This window comes from Pteronotus mesoamericanus, unplaced genomic scaffold (assembly GCF_021234165.1).
Source record: "Pteronotus mesoamericanus isolate MK-2021 breed Mesoamerican mustached bat unplaced genomic scaffold, CSHL_Meso_final contig_78, whole genome shotgun sequence".
In the NCBI taxonomy this organism is placed as follows: domain Eukaryota; kingdom Metazoa; phylum Chordata; class Mammalia; order Chiroptera; family Mormoopidae; genus Pteronotus; species Pteronotus mesoamericanus.
In genome coordinates, this window is record NW_026555258.1 from 28741036 (window position 1) to 28767976 (window position 26941).

The 26941-nt window shown below is 39.1% G+C and overlaps 1 protein-coding gene across 1 annotated transcript in view; it reads right to left on the bottom strand.

Moving 5' to 3' along the window:
• Positions 1 to 26941, bottom strand: part of TDRD7 (tudor domain containing 7) — a 60191-nt gene extending 33250 nt beyond the window's left edge. The window contains exons 1-6 of the mRNA XM_054584634.1: positions 26804 to 26941; positions 14344 to 14556; positions 11836 to 11977; positions 10666 to 10879; positions 7457 to 7530; positions 4756 to 4973 (exon numbers count right to left, since the gene is read on the bottom strand). Coding sequence (XP_054440609.1) covers positions 4756 to 4973; positions 7457 to 7530; positions 10666 to 10879; positions 11836 to 11977; positions 14344 to 14550 — 855 coding nt within the window. The 5' untranslated portion in view covers positions 14551 to 14556; positions 26804 to 26941. The remainder of the gene's footprint in view (positions 1 to 4755; positions 4974 to 7456; positions 7531 to 10665; positions 10880 to 11835; positions 11978 to 14343; positions 14557 to 26803) is intronic.

Sequence of the window (26941 nt, forward strand, 5' to 3'; positions counted from 1 at the left end):
CCTACGCTTTCTATTTCCACAAGTTCATTATATTTAGCTTCATTTCTGCCTCATTGGGAATCACAACTTCAATGAGATACTTCTCATACCTCTCTGGGTTTCTGTAAGTTTGGGGTAGACAGATTAGATTTGACAGATGTGAGACTTTAGGACTTAAAACATGAGCTTCTTCAGGAACCCTTTCTGTTCACACAAATAACAGTCTTCATCCTGTATACCTAGAAACTTTCTTCTCCTTAATTCTGAGAGGTCTTGACTTTTTCTTTTACAATTTATCTGTGCTGTAAAGTTCTTGAACTCAAACTCCTTTGAGTCTGTGAAGGCTCACCTGCTAACTCTGCAGCCTGGCTCAAGTAAACTTACTGTCTCTTAGGGAATTCAAATTCTCTTTGGGATTCTAAAACAGAATTGGTATTGACCAATTAATTCAGAAAGTTTTCCAAAAACAGTTGTATGGGTCTATCAAGCCACAGTTGCATTTACATCGGGCTGGGGGCCTTTGTGTCCAAGCTCTAAACTGAGTTCCAAATTTCACTTTACACGGTTACCACCCGACACGAACCTGACACAGTGCAGCCTCTCTGCAGCAGCTTACTGATGCTAGTGACACTAAGCCCTGGATATTCACAGAGGGTTATAATTTTTTAGCTGTTTCTGTTAAAGAAAGCACAACTGTTTGTAGCCTATTCCACAGAGGTTTAATCAAAGGCAAAGGTTCCTTGTAGAGAGTAACTCCTGTATACAAACCATCTACCCAGAGAAACTCTCCTCTATCTCAGTTGAATAGTTTTATACACTCTGCATGTTTCTGTATGTACATTCATACTCTTTTTCATTCCCAACCCTTTGCCTAGTAAGGACTGTTCACTGATGCGGACTGCCACTATATGCATTAAGATAAACAAGTCATTTTCTTTCAGCATGGTCCACCGTTAGGCCCTGGCTTATAGGTTCCTTCAGGAAAGCCATGTGTCTTCTGCTTCATGTGCGCAGAGCTTTTGGGGATGATCTTGGCCGCCGCTGCAGCTTTCACTGTGCACTCTGGGCTAAGGTTCTCCACGTGTCCTGCTCTTGTTACCCTTGGTGGGCAGTGGGCGGGAAGATCTCTTCCTCTAAGATGGCAGACACTCACCTCACCTTGGAGTTTCAATTCCTTCGACTTCACTCACTGCTTTTTTTTTTTTTTTTCAATTTAAACTTTTGTCCTTCCCCACTTTAGCTTTCCCTCTGTTGTTTTTTGTTTTTGTCTTTTTTTTTTTTTTTTTTTTTTTTTGTAGAGCTTGCAGGGCACGCCTCTGGCTTACCAGTGGGTTTTAACTTGCTTTTATTCAAGCTGGTCTGCTTCAAAAAATAACAGCTGCATTTTCCTAAATAGCTGTGGTTTCTGATACTGTACTGAGAGCTGCTTTTTATAGTTGGTCTCATTTAATTCTAACCACCCTATGAGACAGGTAGAAATAGTCACACTTTAGAGCAGAGGGAGGCCCTGAGAGGATAATTTGTGTGCCAAAAGTAATGCAGCTAAGGAACGGTGAGGCACAAATCTAACTCCAAAGCCCAAACTCTTTCATTGCACTATAGGGCCCTCTAGGTATTTGCCCTATTTCAAGTTCCAGAACAGCAACATCACTCCTCAACTTTTCTATTCTGATTTTGCCACCATGCCCTTTTTTTCTCCTATTCACATGGTCCCTGAAATTAAATTTAAAAGCTGTTGCAATGTGATCACTGCATATTTCTTTTCATTGGTGAAAAAAATCAGACAAGAAACTGGACTCCAATTAGATATTGTGGCTATACTTTAAAGTGCACAGTTTCCGTTCCAAGGCGGTTTCTGCTTGCATGGCTCCCAGATTGTTTCCTTGCCATTCAGACTGAGGAAGCATCACTGCTGTTTATTTTCACTTCATCAGAAATCCAACACCAGCAGGTGTTGCTGCCCTTCTCCTAGAACCCAACGGGAGCCCTTGGATTGCAGCATCCACGGCCTATAGGCTTACCATCCTTGGCTCTGCACTTCCCAGACAGATTCTGCATAATCTCCACTTCTCTCACAAGCTGCCTAAGAACACTATGAAACTGACACATCATTGTTAATATGACTTTATATTCTCTTTAGCTTTCCCAACTCTCAGCCCACATTTTGTTGTTGGAGAGCTCCGAAAGGTTAAGAACAACAGATTCAAAGCATCCTTCTGCTTGAGTCTGAATGGCACGCAGCATCCTTGTGAAGTCTTACAGCATACAGTGATTAGGTCTTCCATGAAGGTAAAATTTCAGAGTTGCTATTTGGTCCTGGAAGCTAATGTTGCCCATTTGGTTATTCCAATGGAAATCCCTGCAAGTGGTTATCTCTGGGTGGTAGGACAATGGATAATTCTTTCTTTTTTATAACTTCATTTTTCAGTCTCTTTAATATAGGATGTTTTATGTGACTGGGAGGGAAACAACTTTGGTTTGTATTTTTTTAAAGAAAGAAATATACTGCATGCACTTGGATTTCTTCTTCAGTTACTATTTAGAAAGATGCACATTACCAAGCCGTTTTTTTCTTATCCTACATTTTCCGCACTCCGTTTGAGGCTGTCTGACCTTGGTGATAGTAGCAGCAGTTTGGCCATGTTATGAGTGTTCCTGCTTTTTAGTAAGGTGAAAAGTAAGTAGTCAGAACAAAGGAAAAGTAGCCACGGGGTAACTGTTTAAAGCTATGTAAAACTAATCAAGGTACAAAAGTGTTTACTCATAAGCTGGTAAAAAAATATTCAGAGGTTAAAAAAAAGTTTTGAAAAATATCAGTAGACATCAGTAAGACTGGCAGTTTTCAGCATCCTAGACACAAATGCTCATGCCTAATGATTGATGGTGATTGCATCTAAATAGCCCTACTCAAAGTTGAGAGGCAGAATATAAAAGGTGAATTATATTTCTGCTTTCTGTTCCACCTTCACTGGGGCACATAAAATTATTATGCAACAAAGATGAATTTGAGTGCTTGAAAAAAGCCACCAAAAAACAAAGTCAGTTGTTTCAGCACTGGATATTTAGTAGGAAACCACTTATTTTGGGTAAAGTTTTAACATCAATGAGATACTCTCTCACCTACAATGCTAGCAAGAGAAATTCTGGGGCTTTGTAGACATGTAGAGTAGCAAGGATGAAAAATTTCCCCCAAAGGCCACAAATTAAGTCACACTGAAAGTAATTATCATAAAGTATAAAATAAAATAACCAGAAACATAATACATTAAGAAGAACCTTGGTAAAATCTTACAAGTTCTCCTAAAGATTAGGGAAGTGTGAGGGGGTACATCAATGAGGCTAAGCCTCCACCCAGTGATAAAATCCTTGCCAGAAAGGAGTAAAAATGAAATCAAGGGAAGGGCAATCTTGGGAATTCCCATTATAAGAATTAGCTCTACATTCCACATAAATAAGGCATAATATTCTAATGATCATTAAGCATTCTTGACTTTATAAATAGAGACACAGCCGTAATTCCAGAGTTTTATATTTCTCCTTGTTTTCCCCCTTTACACTATATAGCGTAACATGTCACATTGCCCAGCTGTGTTCTTAGCACCGAAGGCAGTGGCTGGCACCTGCAGGTGCACAGTAAATGGTATGGGAACAAACAGGATGGATGGGGGACACAGGTGCAGAGTAAATGGTGCATGAACAAACAGGATGGATGGACGAGTGAAGGAATCTTGCCTGAAAAGTGCCTGGGACTTGAGTGGGTGTTAGTGGCCTGGAGGAAAGAGTGGTTACAAAAGTATATGCTGTCTTCAGTCCAGGTGCTTATAAAGAGGGAGTCCCCTACAGTCTGCCCACCATGGTTTGGGGCCAAAATATATATGAAATTAAACAAAGGAAAGCCCTCTATCAAATACTAATCACCATGCATATTTAATTCTACAAGCTTAGAAGCAATGTTATTGTTACCATTTAAAACAGTTACATCGTTCAACGTATTCTGGTAAATAAAACATTAAGAAATGTCTAAAAGTTACTTTAGTTTAAGAACCTAGTTGTCTCTCTGGCTGAACTAAGATTTCTAATAAACTATTCTGATCCTTCATTTTATAATAATAAGACTCTCAGTAGGAATGCATATGGAAATTGATGCTAATTCATTTTTAATTTTTTTCTCCAAAGAAGTTTGTAAAAGTTTTAAATCTGCACCATATATTAATTTTAAAAATTATAAGGTATTTTATGAATAATTAAATATATTACATATTTAGTTATATATTGGTTATATTAGTATAGTTATATATCAATATCATTGCATTTACTAATATATAGTTATATTGGCTATATTAGTAATATATCATATAACAAAATAACTAAAATTTGTTCAGCTGAATGTCTTTAGAAGTGCTCAGAAACAAGCATATAAAATTTGAGGCTAATAAAGTTTTATTACCAGTAAGTTCATTATTAAAATGGCAAAGCTATCACTATCTATTGGTAGCAGCTAAATACAAAAGTGTATATCTGTTATCACTTATTATATGCACAAAAGATAATTTAAAACAAAATATATAAAAACAGCAATGGTAACACACATAGTTTTTAACCCCTGCTATACTTCTCCTACTCATAAGAACAGATTTGTGTTCCTCTTAGAGATAAAGATTAACGAAGCAATATTATGTAAAGTGCTTCATGCTCCCTGGGTAGAAGGCGCTATGGCTAGTAAACCAAATCTGGAAGTGGAGAAGGCATTGGGGGGAGGAATAAGGAGAAACGTACCGTGCAAATATGAGGCCAGTGCTCACATTGTTGTAAAATTCCTTGATTAAGTTCTTCTTTATATAACTCTTTGTAAAAATGTGGAAGCTTAGACATCCAAATGCCATTGGTATGCTTGTTTAGCATTTCCTTTATGCGGTTTTGAACCTCATCCATTTTATAAGTGTAAGAGGCAGGAGGCATGACATTTGGTTTTTCAACAGTCTGATTTAAATTATCTTTAAATTAAAGAAAAATGATAGAATTAACCAAAATGCTTCATTTAGGTTATCCCCATTACCTAATAATTGTGTCTTTAGGTTTTGTTTTACTTCAGGCTTGTGGGGGTCTAGGAATTTAAAGAGGGCAGTACTAGGCAAAGCAGGACCATGACAACTTCACTCCAAGTTTTAACCATGAAATAATCAGCAGGGTCAACGACCGTCCACAGAGGGAAACTAGCCCCTTTGTTTTTCAAGGGACTTCATTTAATTTAAACATCAGAATAATCTTGTTTCATAAAGAATAATGAAACGCTATTTAACCAATCACTTCTAACTGCAACTAAGAAAGATTAAATTTTAGACATTATTATCTAAATTTTCCAACATTGTCTAAACTGCAACCAAAAGGTTAAAATTTAGACATTATTGGTTTATATGCAATGCTGAATTTAAAGCTATATTCCACAAGGCATGAGGATAATAATGCATTAAGGTTAAAAAAGATCTTATAAAAAATAATAAATTGTCCAGGTTTTAAGATGTGATCAATTTTTCTCTTTATTAATGAGAAAAATAATTTAGCAATATAGTTAAAAAATGATCCACTTACAATAATCATCCTAGTCTCAGTTTATAAATATAAATAAAAGGTTTGAAGCCCACTGGTAACTATTAACAGTTTGTTTTTATTTCCCTAATTCATATTATCTATCTTTCATAAGTGAATATTTATAAAGTGTTGACTGGCTCTCTTACTCACTTATTTTTTATTTAAAATTTAGAGTGCCTGAGTTAATATCCTAAGACTAAGGAATGTGAGTGTTCGCAATAACGACAGTTCTGGTATTTTAAGAACTATGAAATTCATTCCAAATCTCTTTTAAATTTCATTGGAATACAGAGCAGAGTATTTTAAAAATTACCATCTACAAGCAAAATATGTTCCTACCTTAATCACAAAGGATTTCTGCTGGGATTCAACAATTTTAATTTAACTTAATTGAAGTTTAAGCTGCCTGGTATAGACACACAGGTTGGTGTGAGGACACCAGCCTCTAGGGAGGCCACAAAGATGGAGGGCAAGCTGGGTGCTGCCGGCTTTACCCACCTCAGGGCGAGACCTCGCCTTGTTAAGACCTAGTTTGGCTCAGTGAACACAAGGGCCCAGGATGCCCATCTAAGTTTCCTATTAAAGGCAGAACTAATTTATTTAGTAAGTTCTTTGCAAATAATAATATAAAAATGCCAGAAAAAAAATATTAAGCTTCTCAGAACTGGCCAGACCCCACTTACAGAGAGTGTGTCAGCAGCTGAAGCGCAGCTGGAGTTTTTGCAAATGCACCTGCTCTGCAGAGCTCCTTTACCTTTTGATAAACAAATCAAGAAAGTAATCTGGGCTGTGAGCAGGCAGCAGACGTGGTGTGTAAGTGCGCTCACAAGACACTTGTGTCTGTTATCAACTTCCCACTCATCAGAGGATAAGATTTAAAATACATAAATACGAAGTTTAAACTCATAAAGTAGTTGCAGATACACCATCATTTAAAAGCTGGGAACCTAAACTGTGTGCAATGACCACTAAACATGTAAATAGGAATATAAACGATTCCTCAGGTTAAGAAAACAAGAGATGCACATCAGCCACCAGGTGAATTGCTATCGTTCCGAGTAGGTCCTTTTGGTTCTGCAGAAAAAGTTTATTCTAATTTAATATGATTTACAACCTCTAAAGGGTATACAACTGTACTCAGTAGTAATGTTTCAGAAAATGGATATGTTAAAGTAATTGACACAAACAAAAATCATATTGCTCAATTAATTTATAAAAAATACTGGAAATGTGTTCTTAGGGAAAAAAACGATTTCAACTCAGTAAGAATCACACTTAAAGCAGCAAACCCTTTACAATCACATTGGAATTACATGCAACATAAGTACCAATTCTGGAAACACTGCGTCCCTCAGGTGGGGCTATAAGCAGAGGATTTATACCTTGGTTGGAGGAGACAAGATGATGAGTGGGTGCATTTCTAACCTTCAGATTCTTTGAATTTATATTTCATCTCCAACTGTTTTCTTAACAGCCCCTTTTGGATTTTGTAATCCAAGGAATCATTTATATTCACATTTATATGCTCAGAGTATCTGAAATGATTTTATGACTTTAGGTCCCATATATATGTCCTTTAAATCTTACCCTTAATGAGCGAGAGGGTGACAACAGACACAAGTATCTCCACAGGGGACACACAGAATAGAAACAGAATAGGTCTGGTGTGAGGAATGTCTCCAGTCAGAATAATATGATATCATTAAGGTATTATTTCCTCTTTGGATCATGACAATTCCTAACTTAAAGAAATCAGGAAAGAGGGAGGAGAGATATATTCCAAGTAGAGGAAGGTGAGAATAAATGTCAAAAGCCACCACTAGAGAGCTTTCTTGGGGCTCTGAGGCTCTAGAAGCCAAAATGTATGATGAATGTTTAGAAAACATACCACTCATTTCCTTAGCACAGGTTCTTGGGAGATGCATCTGAAAAGGAGGTGGAAAGGATGCTTTTGGGCTAAACCTAAATAATAATAAAGAAAGTAAATTAAAATTCCAATAGTGAAATCAACACCAAGTTTTAAATGCTCTACTTTTCATTCAAGTCTCTGTGGCACTGAACAGTAAAACAAGTCATTAAAATAGTTCAAAATGAGCTGAAATAAAACTATACCTGATCCAGCTTTCATGTTTCATATTCACCCAAAGAAAATGTATGAAAAGCTAAATTTAAACTAGGACTATAAAAGAACGAGGAAGTCAGAATTCCAACTAATCACCTTTAAGGAACAAGCAATACAAAACGGAAAAAAAAAAACCATGCAAAGAATAAACAGTTGAACACAGAGACTATTTTGGAATACAATTAAGAAGTGACGGACTTGTAACACCAAATATTGAAATGTATTATAAAATTACAATACTTATAATAGTTGGACAGATAGGTAAAACTGAAGAGAGCTTAGAAACACTCAATTTACATTATATCTTAGCACATGATGAAAGTGGCATTTCAAACCAGAGAAGGGATTGCTCAAATAAGTACTTAGAAAAAAATAAACATAGATTTCCCACCTTATACATGCTCCAAAATAATTTTATATGAATTATATTGGATATATATAGCAAAGTTTTTCCAAATATGAGGACAAAGAAATAAGCTACACACACAGACAGAATTATTTCATGTTCATGTCTGTCTCCCTCACTAGCCTCCAAGTGCCTTCATTACCTGTGTTCCCAGCGCCCAGCACTTGGTACATGCAAGGGAGAGTTAATGTTGTAGGAATGAAAGCAATAATACAGAATTTGTGGTTGACAGGGTTTTTTTTTCTTTCAGCACTAGAAAAATATGCTATTTTTTCTTCCATGGTTGTGGCTGAGAACTCCAATGTCATTAACTGGTATTCCCCTACCAGTGATCTGTCATTTCTCTGGTTGTTTTCAAGTTCTTTTTCTTTGTCCTTAGTTTTCAGAAGTTTCATTATGAGGTGTCTTGGTGTGGTCTTCTTTAGAGTCATCTTATCTGTAATTCTCTATGCTTCTTAAATCTGTAGGTTTGTGTCCTTAGCCAAATGTGATATTTTCAGCCATTTTGCCTTCAAATACTCAATTGAGCCCAACTGTCTGCTCTCCTTCTGAAACTCTGATATTATAAACATCAGATCTTTCTTATTTTTCCCATAGGTCCCCAAAGCTCTGTTAGTTTTTTCCCTACAGGCCCCTCAGGCTTGCTAGCTGTTCTTTTGTTTTGGTTTGATTTTTTTTTTATGTCTGTTTACTCTGCTGTTAGATTTGCTAATTTCTATTGTTCTATCTTCAAGTTTACTGATTCATTCCTCTGTCATATTCATTTCGTTACTGAACTCATCCAGTCTATTTTTTATTTTAGTGTTGCATTTTCCAGTACTGTAGTTTCCATTTAGTTCTTTTTTCTATGTTCTATTTCTCTAGTGAATTTACCATCTTTTCAAAAATATTTGCAATTGCTCATGGAAACATTTTTATGACAGCTACCTTAACACCCTTGTCTGCTAATTCTAACATCAGATGCATCTTGGTATTGGTCTGTTGATTATCTATGCTCATTCAAGTAGTCATTTTGCTGGTTCTTAGTGTAACAAGTGGTTTTGTTTGTTTGTTTCTTTGTTTTTTGTATACTGGACATCAGGAGATATGTTAGGACACTGTGGATACTATTTAAATGTCATATTTTAGCAGACACTTAACTTGTTTAGGTTTAGCACATAGCTCCTGGGCCACTTTTGCAGGCTGTGGTCCCACTGATAATTTAGTTTTCAGGGCCTTATGGTATTATTCTGGTGTGTGATACATTTACCTGTTGCTGTTGGGGCTTCTGCTTGATCTCTGCAAATGCTGCCCATGGGAGCAGAATGTACTTCCCTGGGCCTGGTGCTGCTAAGTGGGAGGGGCAGAAGCTAGGCTGCAGGTCAGAGGGCACCAACTTGGGTCCACTGTTTAGGCTGCTCTTAGGGCCCCCACATAATCACTGCTGGTGCTACCTGCAGGGATGGAAGGCACTTACCTGGGCCGCCTAGTGCCACTTGGTAAGGGGTAGGAGACACCAGATCATGGGAATGCTCCCAGACCCTGCAATCCAGAATGCCTGATTTTGCTATCATTTTATATATTTAATTAAAAAATGAGACTTTGACATTGAGGCATATAATCAGAAGAAACAGTTGTACCTCAGACACATACTGAAACCACTTAATGCTTTCAGTCGATCTCTCAGTTTTAACTGTGTATTTTTCTAGATCTTATCACAACTATGATAACCATAAACAACATTAACTATTTACCATTATGGCAAATATTTAAGGGTTACTTTATTTAAAAAGCCAAAATTTAAAAATTAATACCCTTTTATGTAACTTAAAAAACATTAATTCTTTCTAAATATCCTCGTATTGGGGTGGGAGGTTGCCCATGTGGGGGAAACTAGGGAAACTAGCTTTTGCATAAAATGGGATTTTTGAACACTAAGTTAAAGGATTTGGCTGATGGGTTGTAGTTTGCTGACCTGCATGACCTTTTATAAACCATAAAACTTAGACTTGGAAATGAAATTTGAGATTGCCTAGTTAACATTTTCACTGGACAAATGAGGACACCACAGCCCCGAAAGATAAAATAATTTCACTTATTTCCCCTGGCTTGTGAATGGCAGCAACCAACTGAAGACTTTAAGGTTGTATTAACACCAGACCAGCATTCTGAAGTATGGATGTATTATGCTACTGTAAAATTATGGATTGATTACTGGAGCACAGTGGTGTGTGCAAATAAATCAGATTTTATTTAAAAATCCAAAATTAATTATAAGAAAAGTCTTCAGAAAAAGTTGTAAGTTATGCTGAAGTGGCATCTTAGAAGAATTGTGAGAGCTTTTAAAGTGAATTTCAAAAGGAGAGAATACCAAAAATGCAGAGAAAATACAAAATCGAGATATTCAGAGAATGACATTCACGCAGCCAGGAAAAGCAGACTTACTAGTAACGACGCATTTCTCTACTACATATGAACTTACATTAGACAGAACAGGAAGTATTTCCTTCTTATTCTGAACATACATGTTTAACATTTATTACCCTAGGTTCATTAAACCTCTCCTTTTAGTCAGACAAAGTGCACATACCTATTGTTGGTAGGCATGGTCACGTGCCTCTGCACTGGAACATCTCTGAATACTTCATTTCCAGCATTGGTATGCAATGTGTAAGGTAGCATTTCAGCATCATACTTAATTCCAGGAGAGTTTCCTTTATCTCTTGACAGTGTTGGATTAGGCTTTTTGCTGATAGGAAAATCTGAAGAAAATCCTGGTTGTCTGAGAGTAGCCTTTGGTTTTCCTATGAAGTTAGACATACAGAATGGAATTAATTAGCTTCCCCACACCCTGGTTTCATCATGTCACTCTGCTGTCCAGATGTTTTCTGTAGGTCTCTACTCCCCGAGCAGTATGTAAGAATGTGATGAAGTAGCTACTTGAAGGTGTGTCAGTGCGGGAAGAGAAGATTGGTGAGTATTTAACAGATGAGGTTCTTCAAAATGTGGTTTCATCTACTAGGCTAGCCAGTTACTTTCCTCTTCTTACCAGCTGACACTTCAGTGGCCGCCTCCTCATGTTCTTACAAATACAGCACACTCCACCATCTCTCAGTCCTCCCATCTCTCCTCCATCAATTTAAACTCTTCCCATCACTTGAAGTCTGGGTTCAAGTATCCTGTTCACTGTGAAGCCCTCCATTGCCATCCTCACTCACCTAAAAGGCTTGCTGTGGATTTAGGCATCTATCTTTCCTATTACCACTGAACTATTTCTTGAGAATTCAGTTTTAGGACTGACTGTAAGTTCCTTGAGATGAGTGTTTGGTAAACACAGGTGGAGTTGCCTATTTAACACCTTTGCATACTATATAATTCATGTTTTTCTGAAAATAGACGATTTATACTAAAAGACATGCGTTGCTAAGTAAGACATTAAATCAAAGTTCTTGGTTCATCCAACACTCTGGACGAGGCTTTCCGTCAAATAATCTAAAAGAATAAAACCATATTTTGCCATAAGCTTAATTAAAATCTTCTCTGAGTAATTTCACGCTGAGTAATTTCCTCATTTGGTAAGTCATGCTCATCATGTTCACTTAATTTCAAATGGAAATACCAGCCTCAGGACTCTACCCTTGATATGTGAAGGTTAACAACTCTAAGTGTTTGTCATGAATACAAGCAATATTTCCATAATTCTACATGTCAGTGTATGCACGCATAGGCTTACTTTTTTTAGCATGTGAAAAGACCTTACCTTCTAGAAAAAATGGCATGGCTTTCTTTACTCTCATTTGACAATTAACTTGCCGCCCAGTCTTCCTTTTAGAACTCCTCTGGCGAGCCACAAGCTGAGCGATTCTCGCAGTTTCTGTGCAGGCCACAGCATAACAGGTGATCTATTTATAAGAGATAAAGTGAGAGGGGAAACATCTCTCAGACACACTAGTGCCCAGGGGCCAGTTTTTAAACGTGGATCCCAGTGAGTTTACATGTCCCAAATCAAGCTGTATGCAAATAGTTATGTCTTTCTTCTCCTTGAAAATGTTAGAGCAAAATTGTACAGAGAAATCAAGTATATGGAATAATCTTCTTTGCTTAAATTGAAAATTTCATTTATTCCTTAAACTGGTATTGATTAAGCATCTACAATGTGCTAGGTACTATGGGATTAACAAATGAACCAAGAGAAACCTGTCATCTATACATACTACCTCAAATAATGTGAGATAAATTTTATTCCATTTTAAATAATGGGAAACAGAGGCTCAGGAAAGTCAACAACTCTCCCAAGCCACACAGCTAGGCCATGTGAGGCTCTCTGAGTCCAAAGCAGGTACTTGTAGTTGCTCTGTTGCATTACCTTTCAAACACCACTAAGTCCTAGTCTTACCACCGCACCGATGAGCTCGGTGATTTAGGGCAAATCAGTTGACCTCCCTAATCTCAGTATTTGCAGCTGTAAAACAGGGTTTTACAGGACTTAGATCTGGGGTTTTCAAACTGTTCAGAGGAGCCACAGGATTCCATGGAGGTGCCCCCAGGGGCCTCGCAGTGGCAAGGGCATGAAGGCCCGGCTGGGCAAGTAGAGGGCTGGACCCTCTGCTCCCACTTAAAACACAGCAGCTCAGCTTTTTACCTTAAAAAAAAAAAAAAACACAAAAAACACTGGTGTGACATATAGAATATTTGAAAAAAAAAATCTTTAAAAAGTATGTAGACTATTAGGACTAGATCATCCCTAAAGCCCCATCTGCTATGTAAGTCTTTGATTCTAAATTGAAATCAAGAACAGGAGAGCAAAATAATCCAAAACATGTCCCTATTCTTTGGGCCAGTATTTCCGTTTGTAAAAATATGTTATAAGCATGTAATTCAAAAGAAGAAAAGTTACATACCCAAATATGTGCACTAGGGGCTATTCTAATATTCAAAACCTGAAAACGCTGAAAATGTCCAAAATAGGGAAATAAAGAGTAAGTTATAGCTTAGTAATGATATGAACCACTGTTAATTTATTAATCCATTAAGATATTTTATGATTCATACATTTGACACATTTATTAAGCACCAGCTATTAGGGATAAAAAAAATAATCTCTCATCTTCAAGAAACTTATGAAGGAAAAAGAGACAAAGAGACTAAACAGAAAACGCTGTGTCAAACAGTATGCTGGATGAATTACAAGATGCCAAGAAGAAAGTATGGCTTAAATCTTTCTGGAAGAGTCAGGGATGCTGAAGAAAGTTTTGTTATTAATATAATACTTAATTAATGTACACCTGCTCCTTACAAAAGTTGCTACAGACCAGGTGAACGCCCCCTTTGACCACTCTCCCGATCCTGGGCCCCGTCTTCCGCCTCCGCCCAGTGCCTCCCCCGCCCACTGTGAACAGATGAATAACTCTTCTAAGTTTTGGTGAGAAGACACTTCATACCTGTTCTATGTATTTACAAATGTACTAAGAAAATGTATTGGGGTTTTTTTTGGGGGGGTGGTGTTTCTGCTTGTCCTTGGGGTGGTGATGGTTTATCCATATCTTTCATACTGTATGTTGGGCAGATACCAGAAGTGAAACTTCTGGGTCACAGGGTATGTACAATAAAAATTTTACTTCTAGCAACAAATTGCCCATGTTATACATAAAATATACAGAGAATATAAATATCAATATATGATATTATTCTAGAGAAACTAAAGGATGTGAACTTATAGACTATTTAATATGTTCACATTGGTGTGAAGACAAGGTCAGGCTAGAGAGAGAAGGGACTAAAGAGAGAGAATGGTAGGGAGGACTCTGTAATAATCAAGTGCTAAATGATCATTTAGGGACTGAACTAGGTCCAGATAACAGGAATAGATAGGAGTGAGGTCAAATGATGAGAATTTCAAAGTGTCTGTTAGTTTGGTGATCAGATCATTGGCAACCTGGGAGAACAGCTGTAGCAGGTTTATAAGGGATGCGTGGGATGTTTAGACAGTTAAGGTCTCCAGTACAGTTATTTCATCTGGATGTTGAGAATGCATAAACCTCAATTTTAAAATTTCTTAATGTGGTTAAAATCTTATTTTTACAACAGAAGGAATTTGCAGGATTAACCAAGGTAATTCAAATCTAGGCTGTGCTTGAATGCTGTTCTATCACTACCAATTCCAAACCACCTTTCACTTTGACTTCTATCACAGTTACGAGACTGAAAGTGCCAGACACACAATTAAGAATTGGTTTGACTTTTGTGATACGCACAATTACCTCCTTACCTCACCAGACCTACTGGTCTCTATCCTGACAACTGCCGGCACACTTCTTAGATAGGCTTCCAGCGTTGGGTAACCTAACTGCTTGAAGGGGATCCAGTCTCCAGTCAAGGATTTGTACTCTCCTTGGAGCCGAGGCAATGCTATTCCATTCTTATGAGACTGTAGAACAGCTCGTAGCATTTTTGAAACCAGATCAGCTTCCAGCATCTTCACCTACACGAGCACAGTAGAAGATTATTGTGAGATGATTCATTAGCTTGTGAATTCAAGTTGATTTTCAGAGTTTACACTTGTTAAGATTATTTCATAATTTGTTACTGGATACTTCTGTGCTATTACAACACAGGGTGGTAACAGCTAAGGTAGAGAAAAGCACAGAATGTTATGAGAACACAGGGGAAATCAGAAAGGCACAAAGACTAGCCTGTGGGAGGAAGGTATCTGAGAATGTCTCCCAGATGAGAGGACGCCCAAATGGAAACCTAGAGGACAGGACAGGATCAGCCAGACGAGGAGGAAAAGGGTGTACACGCACGTGCGTGCGTGTGTGTGTGTGTGTGTGTGTGTGTGTGTATGTAGGGGAGGCAGAGATGGGGAGAGGTATCAGCCCCAAATAGAGGGAACAGAAAGTACACAAGGCACAGTGACGAGAAAGAAGGACATGGGTGGTTCCGAATTTCAGGCAGTTAAATGGCTGGCCTTGCTTGAACAAAGATTCCAAGCTAAGGACTGAAAGACAGGGATGGGAGACGTGGGAAGAGGCAGACCCAGAAGAGACCATCATATCACACTAATATGTTTGCTTTTTTGCCAAAAGTAATGTGGAGCCTTGGAGGGATTTTAAATAGGGAGATAAAGTGATTAGTTCTGCATTTTAGGATCATCACTATTCAGTAGTGGGGAAGATAAATTAGAAGGAGAAAAACTAATAACTCAAGAGAATATTTAGAAATGTGGAGGACATGAAAACAGGACCTTGGGAATAAACAAAAAAAAAAAAAACCAATTTGAGAGGTAATTAAGAGGCAAAATCAACAGGAATTGATTAACTGGTTTGGATGGTGAAGGGTGTTCCAAGTTCCTATCTTAGAAGGGTGGTGGAGAGTAATGAGCCATACTGAGGTGAGGTAGAGGCAGGTTTGTAATAAAGGAAGAGAGTGAATTAATTCTGGATATAGGCATTTGGGATGCTCTTAGGGCAGCCACATAGATATACTTAATAGGAACTTAAGTGAGAGGTATGAGCTGGTTACAGATTGCTGGCCTTCAGCATATATGTGGTATTTGGTGACTAGGGAGTCAAAAACAAAGTTAAGGATGTACATTTGTGGAAGGCTATCATTTAAGGAATGGGTGAAGGAAGAATCAACTATAAAAGGCTGAGAAAAAGGGACCAGAAAAAATGAATTAGAAAAGGCAGAGCCAGCCCTGGCTGGTGTGACTCAGTGGATTGAGCTCTGGCCTGTACACCAAAGGGTCGCCTGTTCGATTCCCAGTCAGGGCACATGCCTGGGTTGTGGGCCAAGTCCCCAGTAGGGGGTGCGTGAGAGGCAACCACACATTGATGTTTCTCTCCCTCTCTTTCTCCGTCCCTTCCACTCTGTCTGAAAATAAATAAATAATAAAATTTTTAAAAAAGAAAAAAGAAAAGTCAGAGTCACAGTGTCACATAAACAAAAAGAGGAAAGAACCAAGAAGAATGGCATGTTCAAAAGCAGACAAGTGAGAGAAAAAAGGTATCTACTGAATTTTGGCACCTGGGAAATCCATGAGGACCTTGGCTAAAAATTATCATTGATCAGTAACAGTCATGTTTCAAAATTTACCATTCCAATTTTCTTTAGACCAATGGTAAATAAAATGAAAACAGATTAGGAAAATCACATTCAAACAGCCAGGAAAAGTTAACTTAGCCCTTCATTAAAGGGAGGAGGAAAAATAAGCCATGGACAACTTGTTATATTTTCTTTCAACAGTACAATCCACTAGAATTTTCTGTGATGATGAAAATGGTTTATATCTGTGCTGTCCAACATGGTAGCCAAGAGCCACATGAACTACTAAGCACCCGAAATGTGTCCAACACGACTGAGGAACTGGATTTTAAATTAAATTAAATATAGCTATTAGATGTCATATTGGGCAGCAGAGCATTTTATCAATTTCCTCATTTGTCCTTTTGAAAAAGCAGACAAAATATCAGCTCAAGTGTGGGCCCTTTTAATTATAAATATGATACTCAAATGATAGCAAGATTTAAATGACAAATAACCTAAGTATTCATCATGGACTTCTCTTGATTAAATACTAACTTTTTTTCAAATTGTCACCACCAGCACCAACAACATGTAATTAACTATAGTCTAAGAAAGTCCTATACTAGGTCAATATTCTTACTCTCTCTATAGACAGATAAACAGATAGACATATACACACATATACATATATACATACACACTTCTATATTTCCAAATCTTCATTTAGGTATAATTTATATACAATAAAATTTACTCATCATATGTGTAACATGTACTGAGTTTTGAAAAATATATACACTCATACAATCATCATCACAATCAAGATATAGACATTTCCATCACCAAAAAAAATTCCCTCATGTGGGGTGCATAGTTATGTAAAAGCAAAATGTACAACAATGATAGCACAAAGAATGAGAGAAACTGCAAGTATACTACTGGAAGGTTCTTATACTGTACCTAAAGTAGTATAATATTATTTAAAAGTTGAATGTGATAAAGACATAAATTGTAAATACTAGGGCATCCACTAAAATTTTTTAGGTATAGCTAAAAAGCCAATAGTAAAAATAAAACAGAATAAAAATTCAATCATAAAGCAGGCAGAAGTAAAAAAAATTGGAAGGAAATAATAAAGATGAGAGCAAACAAAGAACAACAATAACTGCAGGGAAAAGACAATTAGAAAACAACTAACAAAATGCTAGACTGAAAACAAACCTTACCAATAATTATATTAAATGTAAATGACCAAAATATTCTAATAAAATGTTAGAGTAGCAGAGTGGATATAAAGGAAAGACTTATCAAATACTATCTATAAGAAGCCTATTTTAAATATAAATAAATAGGTTAAAATGGTTAAAAAGAAAATGATATGACATGCTAATACATGGCTATATTCATATCAGAACAAGGAATACCAGCAGGGATAGAGAGAGAAGATTACATAATAATTAAAGAGTTTATTCATCAGGAAGACATAACAATCCTAAATGAGACTGCACCTACAGTCAAAACTTCAAAACAGGAAGCAAAACCAACACAGCTTAAAGAATAAATAGATTCACAGTTATGGTTGCAGACTTCACAGCTCCTTTTCAGCTAGTAGAACCAGTAAACAACAATAAAAAATCATTAAGGATATAAAAGAGCTGAACAACACTATCAACCAAACTAATCTAATTGATATTTATAGAATATTCCACTCCAACAACAGAATGCACATCCTTTTCAAGAGCACTTGGTACATTCACCAAGATGGAATATATTCTGAAACTTAAAACAATTCTTGACCAATTTAGAATAACCAAAATTACATAAAGAACATATCATGGCCAGAGCAAAATTAAATTAGGTATCAATAACAGATGTATTGGTAAATTTAATGACATATGTCTAAATAACCAAGGATCAAAGAGGAAGGCTCCCCCAAAATTAGAAAATATTTTTAAATAAATGAAAACACAATATGTAAAATTTACTGGTTGCAGTTAAAGCAGCATTTAGAGGGCAACTTACAGCATTATATAATTATGTTAGAAAAGAAGAAAGGTCCCAAATCAGTGATCTAATCTACAACCTTGAGATACAGCAGAACAAAAGAGAGCAAATTATAACAAAAGCAAGTGGAACAAAAGGAAATAACAAAGATGAGAGCAACATAAATATTGAAATGATGAAAAAGGTCTGTAATGAAATAGGAAAAAAATGAAGAAAGAATGAAAGCAAAACTAGTTTTTAAAAAAAATCAATAAAATGGATAAACCTCCATGCAGATTAGTCAAGAAAACAATAGCAAACACAAATTATCAAAAATGGGATTGAACAGGGGGCTGCCAATTCATCAGGAAGACAACAGTACCACAGATATTTATAAGAGAATATTATGAACAATTTATGCCAATAAATTCAGTAATTTAGATAAAATAGGCACATTCATTGAAAGACACAAATCCAAAGCACACCCAAGAAGAAATAGATAATATTAGTATCCTTACATCTATCAGGGAAACTGAATTTGTAGTAAAAAGCCTTTACAGAAGGAAAATTCAAAGCCAAGATGGCTTTTTCTTGGCAAATTATACCTAACACTAAAGGAAGAATAGACACTTATACACAAATTCTTCCAGAAAACATAGGGGAAGGGAACACTCCTGAACTTACTTCATGGGGCCAGCATTATGCTGATACCAAAACCAGACAAAGACACTGCAAGAAAAGCACACACCAACATCCTCATGAACATAAGTGTAAAATTCCTAACAAAATGACACTGGTTTGAAAGGACAGGTCTAATCCCATCTTAGAGGCTAATCAGAGGCTTGTGCTATAAACTGCCCTCTATGAAAGCCTCCTACTTCCACCTATGGGAGGACAATTCTAGGTCACTTTCTCTGAAATGTCCCCCTCTATCTCCCTTATTTCTTCTCTGAAACATTTGGCAGCAGGGATCTCTCAAATAGGGAACTTAACAAGTTTGGAGGTGCAAGTCGGGGGGGGGGGGTCCCAACACCCCCCCCCCCCCACACACACACACATAGCCTGTCTAACTGCCACATAGTATAGTGAAAGCTGGAAAGCTTTGCCTGATGCTTGCCTCCTTAATCCCGCCCTCTTTAAATGGGACTTCTTCTTTTGGGACCTAGACTGTCAAGATACAGCAGAATCCGTATCCTAATTATCCTATCCTTCTGCCCAACATTCAGATATGTTTCATGTAAATACAATGTATGTATTTACAGTGAACTGATAATAAAATTAAATAAATAACAAACCAGTGTTAATTTGTGTGGCGCAGAAGTGCTCATCCTTATTTTTCATTCTCCCCATTCTCTCTAACCCTGTGTTTGCTTATTTTCTTTTATTGGCAACTGATAGACTTTTTCCCCCTAAATCAGACTTCCCAACCTGATCTCAAGACAGGCTCATGTCATACACATATATCCTAGTTTCAGTTTCTCTTTAATGTACATATTATCATAGTTAAAATCTATAATTAAAACCCAAAGTTGTTTAATCTTTTTTTTATTTTGACTTCATTTGGGGAAGGGGGAGGGGACTACAGAAGGTTGTGCCTGGGCTTCCTCTTGCTTGTGTCTTAAGTTAATACCATAATGTCAACAGCACCTATTTTCCTGGGACAAATCCCTTCTCCTGGGCCTTGGTCTCCTTACGTGATGATGAAGAGGTTTGGTATTCATGGTTCTCAAGTCCTTACTACTATCATCACCACCACAACCACCACAAAATGATGCGAGGAGATGGACAGACTCACTGAGGTCCACAGTTCCCCCACTGCTCACCACCTCTTTGGAGATCACCCTAGTCCACCCCACGCCAACATCTCCTGCCCGGGTCGGGGCAACAGCCTCCTAGCTCGTCGCTCTGCTTCCACTTCACCTCCTAGAATCAATTCTCCATATCACAGCTACAGTGATCCTTTTACACCATAAATCATATCACATCATTCCTCTGCTCAAAACTCTCCAAGGACTTCCTGACTCACTCAGACAAAAGGCTAAAGTTTTCACAGGGTCCAAAAGGGCCCTACATGATCTGTAGCCACCCCACTTCCTGACCTCAATTCCTCCTTCTCTTTTTTCCCCCCTCCTTCCACCCTACCCAGACCAGCCTCCTTGCTTTTCCTGGAGCATGCCCTAAATAGCTTCACATTAGAGCTTTTGTACTTGACATTTCCTCTGTGTCGCAAGTCCTTGCTCCAGGGCTCCACACAGTTCACTGCCTTACTTTCAGGTATTTGCTCAAATGTCACCTTCTCAGTAAGGCCTTCCCTGGTCACCCTTTTCAAAATCAGAACAGTTATGCCAGCTGCTCAGTACTCCCTACTCCCCTTCCTTGCCTTAGTTCACTTCTTAGCACTTACCACCACCACCAAATACTCATCTTTATTTAATTTTACCATCTGTCTCCTCAACTTGAATGTAAGCTCTGGGAAAGCAGGGTTTTGTGAAGTTTTGGTCACTGCTGAATCTATAGTGCCCAGCCCACAACAAGGGTTCAACAAACACTGAATGAATGAATTAGAAATTCTCCATCTACCTAACACCACTGCTTTTCTCTCCTACTCACTGAAATGTGAACTATTAAAGGAATAATCTTTAATTTATTTTTAAAATTATTTGCAAATTTTTTAAAAGATTTTTTATTTATTTCTTTTTAGAGAGAGGGGAAGGGAAGGAGAAAGAGAGGGAGAGAAACATCAATGTGTGGTTGCCTTTCACACACCTGCTACTGGGGACCTGGCCTGCAACCCAGGCATATGCCCTGACTGGGAATCAAACTGGCAACCCTTTGGTTTGCAGGTTAGCATTCAATCCACTGAGCCACACCAGCCAGGGCCATTTGCAAATTTTAATGACGGTTATAAACCAACTGAGACGGCCAACTGTGTCACCAAGCTGTGGCTGAGAACCACCAGGCAGATTATTTCTGGGCCTTCCTTCTCTGAGCCAGTGTCCTCATAAGCAGGCCCAGCTCAGGGCCACAGTGTTACTGCAAGGAGTCTGTACACTACGATGAGCAGTAAGCACTGCTTGAATACTCTCGTCACACACGTATTCCTGTTTTTCAAACAGTGTGCCGATACCACTGGGATTCACAAACTCAAATTGATACTGAATTCTCAACAGCTTTGAATTGTAATATAGTTTATCAGCCGATAAGACACTGGAAGTGCAATCACTAGTATGTGGTATTTCACAAATTTTTACAAAGCTAACAACAAAAAGGACCTTACACTTGAGAAGACTGCGAAACAATGCCTGACCACATGAATTAAGTATAACTCCACTTCCCCCTCCATCCCCTGCCTTTTAAATTATATGCTGTTTTCATGGAATACTATAATTCTCTATTTGCAAACAACTTTTTGGAGGGAAGAATAGTCCCTTAGGCTGTAAGACTGAAGATCTCCAAGCTGGTGAGAAGCACGAAAGCACAGTAAAACCTGGAATGGTAGTGTGATTGTATGTTTTGTTCAGATGTATGTTTTGCTCTCATGCTTGTTAATTTCTTCCAGTTTGGTTTGCTCTTCCTACTTAGCAATACCACTTTAGGCATTGGACAAAAAGAAAGGTACAACTAAAGCTTTAAAAAATCATTATATTTTCTAATCTACTATATTGCTTCAAAATGCTCTCAGTTTTGTTAATTCCATGGTTATCATGGCATATTTGAGACTTCCTGAAGATGGCTATTATACTGGAGAACATTTATAAAAGGTGCAGTATATAAGAATACTTTCCTCTAACTATAAAAATCAAATTTACCATCTTGGACATCATCCATTAGAAACAAAAAGGGAGCTTATCAAGGGAATTTCAGCTTTTAATGTCTCAGTGGGAAACCTTTAGCCATTCCTCCAAATAACTGAAGTTTTTCTAAAGTGGCTTCCCAAATTTTTAAAGTTGCCAATTTGATCTTTCCAATCCCTTGTCCCTTATTTCTATTTTCTAAAAGTGTTGCGATACATACATTTGAAGTTTAAGGGAATTCAAATTACTTTTATTTTGAGAATATTATGCAAGCCCTAGAGGACCATAGGTTAGACTGGGTTGGGAGAAATAAGGTTGGCCCCCTCTGTTTCAGACCACAGGTTCTCAGGTTAAAATTCTTAAGGCTTCTCTTAGATAACAAAGGGACTTAAGGGAGCTGTTCTGACTGAATGGCAATCCTAAACAACAGAGTGAAGTGGAAGCAGGCCTGGAGAATTATTTAACCAGACAATTTTTGATTTCAGAAACCAACCAAGGTCAGTTACCAAAGACCACAGTCAAGGAAGAAGAAACTGGCCCCAACAGATCACAATACATACTGCACTTGACTTTCACTTCCTTCTCTTTTTCCTCCTTGGCTCTCTTTCTGAATGACAAATGTCAAAAGTAGAGTTATATGTGATTACCACAATACTTGACATTCAGTAGTTACTTAAGTTAAAACATTTCCCTAGAAGCACGGTGTGGGTGGGGAACTACCCAGGAGTATATGTGTTAAAAGGCTAAGAGTGCACTAACAGGAACATTGGTATGTTGGATTTAGTATGGCATTAAATTTGAAATACCAGAATTTTCCCAGATTTTCTTACTTCCCTCATTAACATACTTATGAACTGGCAAGCTTGGTAAGAAAGCCACTCCTCCCAATGGCTGTCTCCTCTGAGATCTCTCACCTAAATAACAGACAAAAAGTCACTTACTGCTTTAGCAAGTGGCCTCTCAGCAGAGAGGCCCTGTCAGAGTACAACCCCACAATGTCCCCAGACCCTGCCTGGCCGAGGAATGCAGCACGGAACGGTGGGCCCAACCTCAGCAAGGGGAGCTGAGAGATGCATGGAATTCCAGTGGGCACCTTCACACCATCTCCTCCAAACTCTCCTTTTCACAACTATGAAAAATGAGACCCAGGGTAAATATTCCAGGTCTCACATATTTTTATGACCAGAACCACAGCAAGAACCCAGGTCTTCCGGGCTTCTTTCTGGACAGCTTCTCCAAATGCAGAGTCGCCTTCTGAGAGTAAATTTGGTGCTTAAAGTACACTAACAGCAACCCTGGGGTATGCTTAGCAACTTGCCCTTAATGTGGCATGAAACAGGGATCTGCCACATTCTGGCTGAAGGGTGTGGCATTCAAATACAAAGGAATTGCCAACTGTTGCAAAATTTCAATGGTGGTAAAGGATACCATTTATCCTTTCATTCTGTCCCTTTCCTCTTTGCTATACAATTAGCCAAGAGAACCCCAAACTGCTAATATGTACAAGAAGTGGGGCAAGAAGCAGGGGAAAGTAATGACAAACTTGAGAAAAGCAAGACTGAAGCAATTTCAGTAGCTTAAAATACTTCTCACATTCAAAACTGTATTTTGGAAATTCACAGCTTTTTTTCTTTAATACACCTAAAAATGGTCCTGAGAAAAAGTCTTGTTCTGAAAAAGCTGGTTTTGGTGTCCTCTAGACACGCCCTGACCCTCCCCACTGACTGACCCTCCCCTGCTCAGGCATTTGCATTTTATCTGCTTCCTGTCGTTGCTGAGTTTCCCTACTGCTGGGGCCCAAAGACCCTCAGCCAAGCTGGTGTAGCTCTCCCCTATGCTTTCTCTTCTCTAAGGTTCTCTCTTCTCAACTATTTCCAATTGTACTACTTGGCTCGTCTTCCTCATTGCATGTTTCATGTCATAAATTTGAGTTGTAGAGTGGCACTAAACTCCCAAAATAAACCCGAAGAATTATTAGGGTAAACTGAAATCACCAAGTAATCTCTCTTTAGTCAGCTTCAATTTTTAGTATCTCTCAGGACATATAGTTTTGGCAACTGGATGCCCTTATCCTTGAAGACATTATTTTAGCAACAGGCCAGGCCTCTAAAGTCCAGAATGTCTATGCTGAAAAGAATTTAGACATCATCTCCAATCCCTCATCTTACAAAACAATACACTGAGCCTAAGAGGAAGGGCTGTTGCCTAAGACCCTTCCACTGGATTCCTCATCTTGCAACAGTTTAACATGTCACCTTTTCTTTCCCATTATAGTCTATTTGTTACTACCTGAATTACTTAGAATTCTTTTTAAAAGGAAAGATAGTAATTAATGGCTCACCTGGAGATGCATAATACTTCCATAGAGTATCTCCAGGAAGCAGTTGTTTTTTAAAAATTATTATAATTTCAAACTCCAAATTATGCATGCATTTCTAAGTTCATACCATGAATATATAAGCAAGGCCTTTCCATAAATCTATATACTAGAGAAGACAAACTCACTTATTTAGGAGTGTGGGTCTTAATCCTATTTATGCTACTATGTGTATGTGACCCTGCCAGCAAGCGACTTCAGTCTCTTTTTTTCATATGGCAGATAAGGAAGGTGGGCAAGATCTATGGCTTTCAACTTTCCTCGGAGTCCCTTGCGTTCTGCAATGGGGTACAAGAACCATGGGTTTGTTTCCTCCTGACAGAGCTGAACAGCTAAAATACTGAGTTCATTTTGGGGTCACACTGGGTAACTTGTGCTGATCAGAAGATCTAATTGGCACATATACACATTTTCAGCTAAAATGACAAAATAAATCACTTTTAAAGAGCTTATTTGAAAGACAAAACTTTTTTTAAAAAGGCCCAATGGGGAAATTTTTTTTTAAAAAGCAGCTTTTAAAAGCACAAAGTGGGAGTAGGGGGTGGAGAAAATAAGTTTTATATAAAGAGAGAAACACCAATTAGATTTCACTCCACACACCAAGGCATTTCTATCATTCCTGCATTTATCTGTTGATCCTAAAAGCACCCAGAAGCAAAGTACTCTCTCTACGTCAAATCTCAGTTCTTGAAAACAGCACTGGACCTAACACAGAGTAGGCACTTAGTGTTGGATTATAAAGTCTTTTTCCTTTACATTCAAATTGTCTCCAACTAGATTATGTTGCACAGAGAACTTGAAGAGAGGTCCTTCAAGAAGTTTAAATCTTAGTACAAAATACAATAGTTCATTCAGCCACATTCAACCAGTACACTTAGAAGGGCATTTAGCAGAGATTACATTCCAATCTACAGGGACTGAAATCTGAAAGCACCACCAACTGCTGCCTCACAGCCTCGCTGTGTCTAACTAGCAAAGAGGGAGGCTGTGTGCCACAGAAGGGCACTATACTGGGCACGGGAGATGTGGGTTCTAATCCAGCTGACCTCAGGAGCAATTCCCTGGACCCAGCACAGTAATTTGCATGTAATTGATGCTCGATGAACGTCTGTTGAGTGGAACTGCAAAAATCTCTACCATGTGCTGCTTTATATTACATAGAGAGTTTAAAGACGTGCCACTGCTTCCAAGAAACTGAAATCCAATTATGTAAATTATGGGAAGTTTGGTGGGGGTTAACATTTCCTAACATTATTCAAAGGATTTATAGTAATTATCTCACGAAAGCCTTGCAGACTAAGCTAAATATTTCCATTTGATATACAGAAAACCAGGTTCAAAGAAAATCTGCAGTCTGTTCAAGATCACAGGATAAGAGGAGAAGCCCAGATTCCAACCCAGGTCTGCAAGGCCCACACTGTTTGCAGGACGCAACACCTACACACCAAGGTAGCCCATCAAGGCAGCTCGGGGTAAGTTGGGGACTTGAGTCAAGGTTTCACTTTCTGTCATTAAATCATTGCTTATCATTAGGAGTAACACTCTTCTGCAATTTTTCTACTCGTATGATGGGGGCAGGGTGGGGGTGGGGAGCGGAGGGGGCGGGGAATGACCTAGATCAGTAGTTTGTTTTGTTTTGCTTAGTTTTGTTTTGTTTTGCTTAGTTTTGTCTTGTTTTGTAGGGCAGTTTTCAGAACACTTTTGAGCCAGGACTTTTCTTTTCTTTTTTCCCCTCTAATATATGTATTTCCCTTTCCTGCCCAGTCATTGAAATGATCTGGGAGCGATACCCTGGGTGATTAACGGAAACGCATTATACCCCTCAAGCGGATCAGAGCAGACAGGCTGTGTGGGCTCCCAGCCTCTTCCCATGAAGTTGAGGCTGAGACCCTGACCTTGCTGGGTCTTGGTGAAAGTTAAGAGACAACTCATTCATGGATTCACGTTTCCTGCCGAGCCTGGAGCTCTGCGCCCACCGGTGCTGCTCGCGGTTTGATCGAACGGATGATATTTGTGCCCTGCATTACCTTGAGCGGCCTGCGTGGGCTGGTCCATAAAGTCATGCCCGTGCCTTTCCAAAACTTAAAGCTCCGGGTGTAAAATACGGGCGTTCACACAGCCCGAGGCTCCGATGGCCCCGGTTCCGGGCGCGCGGCTGCGGACGGTCCCGCCGGTGCCGGGAACCACTTCCTGGTCGGCCCCTCCCGCCCCCGTCCACACCCCCGCTGCGGCATTTCCCCCACCGCTCCCGTCTCCCAGCCGGCAGCACGGTCTGTCCGACTCCCCGGGGATCCCACAGCCCGGCCCCGAGTGGCCGAGGGAGGAGTCCCACCGGAGATTGGAGACACAACGCTCTGGAACGCCAACTCCCTCCGCGCCCGGCCCGGTTTCCGGGGCCGCGGCATCCCTGCGGCGGCCGGGAGGAGGCCCATTCGAGCGTCGCCCGGGCCACTGTCCCGTTAGAGACACAGGTGCGCCGCGCCGTCCCCAAGCCTCGTCCGACTTCGCCCGGCACCTGTCGCGCCCCCCGCGGCCGGACCTGCGCTTACCTCGTTCCGGGGGCCGACGGCTGGTCCCCGCGCCTGTGGACCCAGCTCTCGCCGCCGTCTCCGCCAGGGCCACAGCCGCGGCCGCCGCCCACTTTCGGTTTCCCCTCACCGCCCGACCTACCGCTGCGGCTCGGGAAT